At 41.4% G+C, this 11,308-nt stretch overlaps 1 protein-coding gene across 2 annotated transcripts in view; it reads right to left on the minus strand.

Moving 5' to 3' along the window:
• Positions 1-11,308, minus strand: part of LOC117182362 (protein Smaug homolog 1) — a 127,548-nt gene that overhangs the window by 91,754 nt on the left and 24,486 nt on the right. For both annotated transcript variants that reach the window (XM_033375556.1, XM_033375565.1), the window contains 2 exons: positions 8,587-8,864; positions 6,541-6,862 (listed from right to left, as the gene is read on the minus strand). In XM_033375556.1, the coding sequence (XP_033231447.1) occupies positions 6,541-6,862; positions 8,587-8,800 (536 nt within the window). In that variant the 5' untranslated portion in view covers positions 8,801-8,864. The remainder of the gene's footprint in view (positions 1-6,540; positions 6,863-8,586; positions 8,865-11,308) is intronic.

Genomic DNA, 11,308 nt, shown 5'->3' on the forward strand with positions numbered 1-11,308 from the left:
ATTTGCCGGATCGTCGTATTGATTCCGTTACAGACTGTAACCACCTACCTCAGGGTCGTGTGATCCCGCTCGCAGGGATGCTTTTTAGGCCATTAGCGAGTGAAACCTTGGCACCTCCAAGAGCGCCGATGGTAAGGACGATTAGTTTTAACAGAATATTCCGGGTATCATTGTTGCAACTCCCTTATAAGGTCTCGACACCTCTATCTTTTCATTCTCCTTGGCTATGATGCTTTTGTCAGATGGTGCCGAAAATTCGATAACGAACATGGTTCGCTTCTCGAAGTCAAGAAGAACCATGTCTCGCCCCGAGTGTGCAACAGAAACAATTGTCGAGAATATAAAGTTCCAGTATATGCGGCACTTCCCATTCTCGACAATTGACTCGACTTCCCTAGGAGAATTTAGAGGAGCGATATTAAGGTTAATGCCGTAAGAGTGACAGAGATGGTAATAAGGCACTCTTAGTGCCGCATTGTGCCTTTGGATGTAGGTCGTTCCCGCATGAGTTGGACAACTAGATGGTATGTGAGCTAAATGCTCGGGGTATGCATGGCACGCCCTACAGCTATCACCGGCAATGTCTTGGCTCAAAATGTGGCGACGGTATGTCAAGATGGAAATGACATCGTCTTGACATGCCAAAATAAAGCCCTCCATTCCAGGCTTCAATCCCGGTGATTTAAGGAGACTAACGTTAGCTCACACGACATGGACTGATCCTCCACATTGCTGTGGAAGATGCCGTGCATCCTCTTATAGAAGAGCTGTTCACGGAAGTTTTTCTCTTGTGCTTTCTTAATCCGGGCTTTCAGGAGTGAGTTCCATTTGCCACTCTATGTACTGTACCCAGAATAATCCTGTTGTGAAGACATTCAAGATTCAATATTCCGCGACCACCTTAACGGCGTGCGATGTAGAGTCGCGGTTGGTCTTAGTTTCGCCTCTCTTTCTCTGTTGCCGGCTTGTTCTATCTGTGGTAGAGTAGGCGTTCCGCTTACATAGTCCCTTTTTCGGAGTAGTTCGGCATGGTTTCGAAGACGTTGCTACGAAAAGTGGGATAGCTCCGGGTGTTTTTCGCACCACAGACCATGCAGCCGTACCATGTAACCCCGTTCAGGGGCCACACTCGCATCGTAGTACTCTAGCAAGTCGTGATTCAGTCGCTCCGTCCACCTAAAGGTCCCGAGATTCCGCCGATCAATCGTATTGAATCCATTTTCATTGGCTCCTCCAGCTCTAAACTGGTCGGCATTGTTGGCCAACCCATTGTCGGGAGCCCTGCGCGTTCTGGTGTTTTGAACCGCACTTACTACAACTATTTTTGGTGTTATCATTGTTGTTCCCACGAGAAGCTAGGGAAAGGGGTTCGTTCATCTTTGTAGAGCCCCGCATGCGCACTCTGGACAATTGTCCGCGACTGCCTATTTATTTTTGTAACCATATTCAGCAGAAACCTATGGTACAGGGACCCTCTATCCGCAACCCGAGGACGCCTTCGGTGGCTTTGTCATAGGCCCTTCGGTTTGATTCTAGAGGAATATATTTTTTTTCTACAGTTCGCATCATATTAATATATTGTTAGACTTTCAAAAGTATCAGTCAGCCAAAACTGGGATATTAAAATATTGAATAATATACAATAAATACTTTGCACAATTCTCCTTTGAATTACATTAATTGAAAATAAATCTACACATACTAAAAGAAAATGATTAAAACTCTAGTCATTATTACAACTTCATATTGAAAAATTAGTCGCCCCAAGCACCCTGGCAGATATTTGGTATCTGCGGAGCTGCTTGCGTCGGAGAGGAGAGCATCAAGTACGCGTCTGCCACCAGCCTCGCTCTCCAGCCGAAATAGTGGTGGACGCTGAACATGTGTTCCTGGCGGGAATTTCCCCTAGTTGGGCATGTCTGGTCTAGTCCCCCGAGTCTATCTGTTAACTCTCGCCAGGCGGCCCATCGAGTGTGCTGCTTTTACAGTTATGGCGAGGTGTAGAGGTTCTTGGCAGAGCATGAAGCCCATCGCTGCTGTAGGCGTAGTCCTCACTGCTTCCGCCAGACCCCTAAGCGCTAGTGTTTGCAATCGTCGCAGCCTCTCCTGCATCGTTTTAAATTCTGCCCGTGGCCACCAGACCACAGCCGCATGAAGGAGGCTCGCTTTGAGGACAGCGGAGTAGAGTCATGCAAGCATTTTAGGCCCCATTCCTCACGTCAACTCAAAAGCTCTCCTTCACATCCAAAAATACATGACGAATTTCCTGCTTTGTGTCTCCAGGTGCTTTGCCCAGTTCAAATTGCTATCTAGCACTAGTCTTTTCCGGATTTACCGAGAGCCCTGAACTATCGCACCAGAGTTCTACGATGCGCAGCGCCGACCTTGTGAGGCCCATCGACGTTTCCAGATGAGCCCCCCTAACTAGGATTACGAAGGCATCCGCATATGCCTGAGTATAATACCCCTCTTTATTAAGCCTACGAAGAAAGCCATCCACTACCATACACCACAGGAGGGGCGACAGGACAACCCCCTGCGGACAGCCCCTTAGCAGCACACCCCGTTTGTTCCAACTGCTGCTCCCATTTTGCCACAAGAGCGTGGAGTGCAGTCTCTACCGAGCAGCCTGCCTGAAAAGCATGCTGCCCTCTGTGCAGCGGTGAGGCCAAAAGTACCTCATTCCTGATATATTTCTCAACCAGCCTCTCCAGCGTCTTTAGAATAAAATACGTTAGGGTGATCAGTCTCATATCTTTTGTAGCAGTGGAGCCCTCCCTCCCGGGTTTGGAAATAAAGTCCACTCTACCGTCCTTCCATGCCGATGGCACATGTTTTAGAGCAATGCTTGCCCTGAATAACTTCGTCAGAGGAGAGTGACAAATTCCAGGTCTTTTTGTAAAAGCACTGGGTAGGTGCCATCCACCCCTGGTAATTTCAAAGGGCACAAGGACCTCACGTCCCATTTCACCTTTTTGCTGCCTACGACGTTTGAGGCGAAACTTCAGTCGGCCATCCTCAACTCTTGATCCCAGTTTTCCTCCTCTAGGTCGGTTTGAATTCGCTGAAAACCCGAGAAGTGAACTTCCATCAGGCAGTTCAGTGTTGCTTCTTCGGCAACTCGCCATTTTCGAGCCTTATAAGCCCGAAGTGATCTTCAGGGTTTTTCAATAGGATTTTGTGGAGCCTTGCTGTTTCCGGTATATCTTTCGATTCCTAAAAGAAGCCCCTTCAGCCTTCCTGCTTACACCTCCTTATATTTCTATTGTATTCATACTGAGCCGTCATATAGATGTCCCAGTCTGAAGGCAACTTGGTTCTATTTTCCCTATTGCACAGCGCTCTTATCTTTTTGCGGAACTTCTCCAGGTGCATATTCCACCATTCTGCTTCTTTCCTAGACTTCATTGTGCTTGTAGGGCAATTGTTATCATGCTCTAAGTCATCAATGCTGCCATAGTTTGTGGGAAATAAGTTCCTCTTTATATGAGTCCCAGAGTGTATTTCTAGGGTTTCTGATTTTTGAAACCACTGGCTGACCTAGGTTTAGCTGAAACAAGATATATTTGTGGTCCAAGAGAGACTCCTCATCAGAGACTCTCCAGTTCGCTACCCTAATCCACATTCGCTCCGAGCAAAGAGTCATAACAAGAACCTCTCTCTTGCTTTTAATCTGGAATGTGGGAGTATCATCGTGATTCAGAATCTCCGTGCCAGTGCCCGCTAGGTATTCGATTAAATCGCTTCCTCTGTCATTAAAATTTTTGCTCCCCCACACCGCATGGTGAGAGCTCGCATCACATCCCAACAGCAGAAGAATCCTGTTCTCCTGGCAGTGCTGCATTAGAATCCCCACCTCTCTGGGAGGCGGGTATCCATCCGTATCGCCAGGGAAATAAACCGAGGCAATTACAACTTCTAGTCTTTCCCCGCTTCCACCCCTGGGCCTCACCTTCCATATGACCATGTATGACCATGGTTCTTGGATTAAGGCGAGCCCTGTCCGCATCACTGACATGCGTCTGGCTAGACCCGCCGAAGCGCCTTTAGTCCGTCTACTAGGATGCAGCCACTCCCCTTCTGCCTGGATCCCTGCCCGCCGGAGTATACCTTCCACGAATCCGTCCTCAGAGTCGGGTTTTGGTAGCTCAGGCGCTTTAGAACGATCGTTGGATTCTCGGGTTTTCCGTGAATCAGAACGGTCGCTCTGTGGTACCTTTGCAGACATTCCGTCTCCTTGAGCTCCAGGTTTAGTCCCTACTGGAGCCTAGACATAAGATTCCTCTCTGCCAACCAGTCACCCGACGAAACATTCGATGCCTCGACCATGATGCCCGCGACCTGATGAAAATATCGTTGAATCTGGGGGCGCGTCCATCGCGGGGTAACACGTCAATCTCCTTAGAGATTTCCTCCCGCAGCCTGTCCAAATCATTGAGAGCTAGAGGGGTCTCAAGATAACCTGACGCAACGACAACTCTGGCCAGGGCGTTGTTAGCCATCAGCGCGAAAGTAAGGCCCTGTGTTTCCAGAGCCTTCTTCCATTTCAGCTCCCTATTTAGGGGGTATCTCTAGAGCCCTTTTTCCTCTTGCCAATAAGATGAGCCTAACGAGTTGCGTCAGGTGCAGCCTCGTTGTCTTCACTAATGCTTGAGACGCGCATTGCGCGCCCTCTTCTTTTGAGCACCACTACGGTTCTTTCTCCTCATGGAGCGCTCCATTAGCTGCTCTTCTATCGTGGCGCCAGAATTGTCGCCAGCCACATTATATCGCTCCGCTTCCAGTGGATTGCCCCTGCGGAGCCTTTCGCTTTCTGGGGTGGGTTGAAGAAGGGTACCGGAACGGGCCCCTCTTTGTTTTTTTATTGTTTTTAATAAATTTGTAACATGAAAGTCCCACGAAAAGCTGAAAATTATAAAAAACACCCTGCAGAAACCCGCATGCAGGGGGCAGGTCTAAATACTATGGGATTCGACGTGGTGTCCCAAAGGTCCCATTAAGAAACTTCCTTATTGACCCCCGCCTACCCGCCTCTACTGAGGTGGGCAGGCCGGGGTGTTTAAGGATTTTTTTTACCCTGGTGCCATGCAGTCCTCGACACGGCGATCACATCTTGACTTCGCGAGCATTAGAACTCGCGTCCTCGATATTCCAGAGGGGTTTGCCAGTACACCCTGGAAGGACCGCTCCTTAGTTTAGATACCACCGATCGGAGTCCGTCAAATCCCCAGAGCAGCTGCACTTCGCGACGCATCTTCTCTGGTTCACCTATTCCGGACTATAGTCCGGTGAGAACCGTAAGCCCTCCCACCAAATACAAGGTCTCGCGATCCCTAGGATTTAATTCAAAAAATATTTGGAAGGCTTCTTTAATTTTACGTCAAATAAGCCTGATTTTTGAAAATGATCTGGATTAAATAAAATTCGTGAAAAATGAACCTTGTAATTTCCTCTTTGAAATAATCAAGAGATAATTAAAAAAGATCGACTGCGTCTCGAATGATCACATAACATTTTGAGGCATGCGCAAGATGATAATCGCTTGGCCAAGTGGCGATTCCAGTCTTTCGTCCCTATTTCCTGTGCATTGACAATGGACAGAAGTTGGATTCTTGGTGGACTGAGGGTTTTTTATCTTGTACAAGCTTTTTCGGGCAGAACTAAGCACTGAATTTTTTTTTTAATTTGATCATTCATTCTCTATCGATATATTGTAATTCCTGTTAATAATTGCAGTATAATGTATTGCTCAATAATTAAATGATCTTTTCTGTAATGAATGAACATTTAAAACTTTATTTTGGGTTCAAGACTTAGAATGCTTCTTCGTGAGATTCATAGGTACGTTTATTAAAAATTAATTAATTTCTAATCTCCTCAAACTCTTATAGCTGAGAATCGTGATAGTGAAAACGAGACATGTGGCTTCGGAGTATTTACGGCCAAATTACCCTTCGCTGAAGAGGCCTGTGCTACGGAATTGAAATACTGTAATAGATCTTAGAGGATGTTTAAGAAATACGTACCGCCCTATAGAAAAAGACGGTATGTAGGGGGGAGGAGATTAACATTATCACAAGGTGAAGGTCTGAGAGTCGAAATGCAAATCGAGGTCGCGTAAGCTTAATTCGAAAAATGATCGAATTTCATTCGACACGTGTCACAGTTTTTTTGTAAGTGGGGCCCGGGTTTGAAAATATACATTTTTTAAAGTTGCGGCTGCCGCCACTGATTCACTAGTGTCAGTTACGCAGCACGCCTCTTACCGAGCAACGCACTTTTGGCCTGCTTTTCACGATTTCGTCCAAATGTGCACCAGCCTGAATTTTATAAAAATTCGTATTTTCAAAATCGGGCCTCACTTACAAAAAAGCCATGACATGTGTCGAATGAAATTCGATTATCTTGCGAATTATGCTCATATGACCTCGATTTGTATTTCGACCCTCAGACCTTCTCCTTGTCAGATAAAAGGGATAAGTATTTTTAACTACCCCCTTAGAAATGTCATGATTAGAACAAATATTAATTTTAACTCACCTGGGTGGAGTATTAGAATATTCCTCGAGATTGTGAGCAGCGGGTGGTGTACCGCTGATTCTCTCCTCGAGATGTCTAAGCCACTGTGTCAGAGAGCGCCTATCATTACTGGTAATGGCAGGATGAATTAACGTATAGCTTAGAAGTTGTTGTGTTTGTTCTGTGAACTGTCCAGTAGTAACACAATGGCTAACTAGCTCAGGAATAGCTACCAAATAGCACTGTTTGCACTCCACATTTCCGGGTCTGAGAAGAGGAAGATGTGAGAGAAGTTGATTGATAGCGACTTCCGTAGACTCGGAGAGAAGCGAATTTACAAAAGCTGCAAAATTTTTAAAAATTCAAATTATAGTTTTATATCAGAGGCATTATTATTTCTTCATTTACTGAGGTTAGAGGTTAGAGGGTGACGTTTTTGGTCTTTATGCAGATACCATATATTTCGGCGATTTGTAACTCTTTTAATGTCAAAAATGTGTTAAAAAACAATGTTTAAGATTAATTACACGATTGTAAAAAACCAATAGAACATTGAATACACAACTACTTACATTTATATTAAAGAAGTTACAAATCGCCGAAACAAATGGTATCCGCAAAAATTCTGAAACTTACAGCCCAAATCCGTCGGTCAATATGTGACCCACCGAATGAATAAATGTAAATATGCTACCATAAGCTATCATCCAATAGAACTAGAATGCCGCGCATATGAAATAAGGTATATTTGCAGTTTGGATAAGACACCAACCAATTTCACGAGTGTATAAGTGCCGAATTTCTTTGATTCCAAAGGTGCTTATGGCTTAAAATTTGCCAAGTGTCCCCGCCTAGAATTTTGTTGTCGAACTTATGCAAACTTTGCCTGATTTTAGTGCTAGTAGACCTCTTTAAATTCTGTAAAGGGGGTCCACCTAGTAGAACAGGCTGTCAATATACAGGGGCACGAATTTTCGATGATTTACCTCGACCATTTCGGGGTTCTTTTTATTATATGAGTCTCCTTGCCTTTCAAGTTTTTCGGTGCTTTTTGGCGTGAGTCTCTATGCCTCTCACAGTTTTACTTGAAAATTGATTTTTTATTTAATTTAATGCTCACTTTGCTCTTCTCTTCTCGATCTCCCTGCGATATCTCTCTTCGGGAAAATGTCATACTATGGGGATGACGAATAATTCTACAAAATTAGAGTATATATTGTACAGGGTACAATAGGATGGTATTTCTGTGTGCCCGGCACAGTCTTTGCAGAATCGAATCGCGTTTTAATGGACTTATCAAAAACGATCTGAAAATATAACAGGCCAGGAGAACTGTCCACCAAAACAGTTTACTATTTTATTGTTAACTATCAGGTTCCTACAATGGAACCGTATTGATAACTTAATAGTGAAAATAACTAAAACGTTCTTTAGGTCATAAAAGTATATTAGTGTTAGGATGATTTTCAAGAGAAAAAAATCAGGATTTTTTTCTAGCCTAATTTAAAAAAAATAAAAAATTCCGACTTTGAAGAAAAACTCAAAAAAGTTTTTTAAAATAAAGGTGAAACAATTTTTCCATTGTTGAATGATTATTTTTAATGTAAAACTCGTTAGAAGACCTTTTTAAACGCCGTCATAAAGAAGTTAAATTTGATAAGTGTATCAGGAGTTGTATACAATTGAAAGTTAGCGGTCGGGGAGAATCATCGAAAATTCCGGCCCCTGTATCTTGACAACCCGTTGTACTAGGTCATTCTCTTTTACGGAATTGAAAGAGGTCCACCAGCACTGCAATCTGGCAAATTTCTAATAATATTGGCGACATCAAAATTTTAGACGGAGACACTTGGAAAATTTTACCCATTATATAAACATCCATGTTGAAATACGATATACATCATGGATGTTAACAAACAGCACCAGAATGGAAGACATTTGACTTTTATTTTATAGATTCATAAAAGTGACAGGTGACTTGTCTGAACTGTAGATACACCTTATTGTAGTTGCAGAACAGTACAATTTGTCCAAGGTTAAGTCAAATTAAAGGAATGAAATATTTACCTGGATTATTTGCGTTTAATTCCTGTGAATCAAGTTCCGTAACTGAGTGCAATGAGTGCTGCACAGCGTGTGCCAGGAATCGGGCTTGAACAGCTGGTATTCGACGAAGAAGAGCGTACAGAACAACTGTTTGTTCGCATTCATTCCACTGTGAGAAGACACGAGTCAGTTCGCCAACTTGCTCGCAGAAAAGAGCTCCTGGAGACCACTTCATTCTTGACCAGAGCAGTGTTATCGATTACCTATACTCGATCACTATAGAGGAAACTAATCCTACTCTAAAATAAAATAAAATAAAAAAGTCAGTACTCGCTGCAATTTAGAAAAGACAAATTTGCTTGATACATTTCTGTACGTTCGTTTAAAATAACAAAATTCGTTATACTCTGGAAATTGAAAAATTCAAATTTTCGGGATATAAAAATTGGTAAAGTGATTTGATGAAACAAACTCAGGTTAAGAACCTTTGAAAAAGGTAAGCATGTGTACCGAAACGTAAGGAAGTTTAAAGGGAGTTTTTTCTATTAAATAAATATCTGAGTTTCGAAGAACATGTTTTTTTGACTCATATTTATTTTCGATTTACAATTGGACCGTAAGACATAAATAAATTAAAATCTACGATTTGAAATCTATAAAAATTAGTGTACTATACTGGGTCATTTCCTAAATGTTATTAATTTTAAATTACATATTATCTCCACTGTCGAAATAAGTCATTATTCCAGTTAAACAGAGATCGTCTACCCTGCAAGAAAATTTACCTTGTAATTAACAACCGAGTACCCTGCTCCATACACCCACGTTTAGATTGGAATCGCTGATACAGAGAGTCTACTAAATCCTAACCAAGAAATTCCCGCATTTTTCTCGATCATAAATGAAGTCCCTATTATAATAGAAGCATACGTACAATGCACATCGGGCTGCTAAGTGAGTAATTTTTTTTATTACGATATGGCCATTTATTTAAAAAAAATTTTTTTCATTTTTAGGAATTTCAGTTTATAGTAAGACAAAATTCTTTCTAAATAATAAAAAATATTAACAGATTTGAATGATTTCTCAAGAGTGCAAGCAACTCAGAGTAGTAATTAACTAGTCGACAAAAGTTGATCAGCTTAGAAATCTTTCAAAAGAATTCAATTTTTCAGACAGCATTCAAAGCATTCAAAAGATTGTATGAAATCCAGAATAAGTCAAGGCATATACTGGATATTTCAAAAGAATTCAAAAATCTTTAAAATAATTCAAAAGACTTGAAGGAATACAAAATAACACAGGCCCACAAAATAAAATAAGTTGTGTGCGCGAGACAAGTGCCTAGGCTATCCTTATGGATGTTGAGCCGCTGAATCCGATTATAGCTTTAGAATTTCCAGTACACGTCTCAGTTTTCCCCTGAATGCAGAAAATGGGGAAAAACCTAGAGATATTTTGAACATTCTTTTGATAATACCAGTATACGGAAGAATAAGCTTACGGATATCATATTTTTATGTGTTGAGAATCGTAAAGACCAAATTCATACGCAAAAGTTCCCAATTGTGATTTTTGTTTCCCCTAATTAGATATAATTAGAAACTTTAAGATTTTATTCGCATAAATCGTTAAAAAATAACATTTTAGGTTTGTACTATACATTTTGTGGCCTTCTAATTTAATTCTTAAATGAACAAAATATGTACAGAACTAAGTAACCAATAAAATGGTAGTTTTTTAAAAGGGCGAAAAAACATTCTGTAAAATCGAAATCACTATTCAAAGATAAAAAAAATTTCCTCTCCCGAGCCGAAGTGTTTCTGAATTGCGACAGAAAAAGTGTAATAAAAAAATGTTATGCAGTATCGTTGAAACAGATGTGGAAGTTCACAATCTCAAAGTGACACTTGTCAAGAATTGGAGAATAGTCCAGACGCCAGCCCCCTTTCCGTCGGATCGATGAGAACCATTCGAGTTTTTTTCGATTCTTATGTAAAATGATTTTCAGAATCCAAAACTCGGTAGCAAATCTCTGGCGCAAATGTGCCATTCTCGAGATATTCACACACAAAGAGGAAAGTTAAATGACTAGTCAAGGAAAGTAAATATAAAATCAAAACAGAAGAAGAGAAGGACATGCAGAACGACTTCAAAGGAAGGAAAAAATGTTTCGAAAATCGATGAAGGGAAATAAAAGTACAGAGTTTGTCAGTATGAGAAATAGCAAGGGAGAAATTCGATATGACACAGACTGGATACTAGACGCTTTACGTTGTTATTGATATTTACAAATAGCGTGTTTTGGCGCGCGACAGCGCAGCGGCGCGGTGTGTGTGACTTGCTTGGCGCTCGCAAATTCAATCATCAGTCTTCAAGTTACACGATTCATCTCGGCTTATTACAATTAGTAAAACATTCTTTACCTCTTATCGTTCATCAGTTTTTATTTATACACTTTCAATAGTTCTATTGCTTTAATATTACTAACAAATACAAATCTCAAATGCATTTATATCACAGAATAAAAAAAAACGAAAATTTTTTTTATCTTTCTAGTCCTTAGTACCATTGTACTTATTTTTACATGTGTCATTTTTCTGACATAAACAAAATGAAATACATGGCACTTGAGCTGCTAAACAACATGATGAAACTCGTGAGCAAGTTGTACAACGACAGCTTGGTACAAATTCATCTGCCGGAGGTAATAAAATATAAATTTTCTGTGGTAACAACACAT

This window comes from Belonocnema kinseyi, chromosome 2, assembly GCF_010883055.1.
Source record: "Belonocnema kinseyi isolate 2016_QV_RU_SX_M_011 chromosome 2, B_treatae_v1, whole genome shotgun sequence".
Lineage (NCBI taxonomy): Eukaryota > Metazoa > Arthropoda > Insecta > Hymenoptera > Cynipidae > Belonocnema > Belonocnema kinseyi.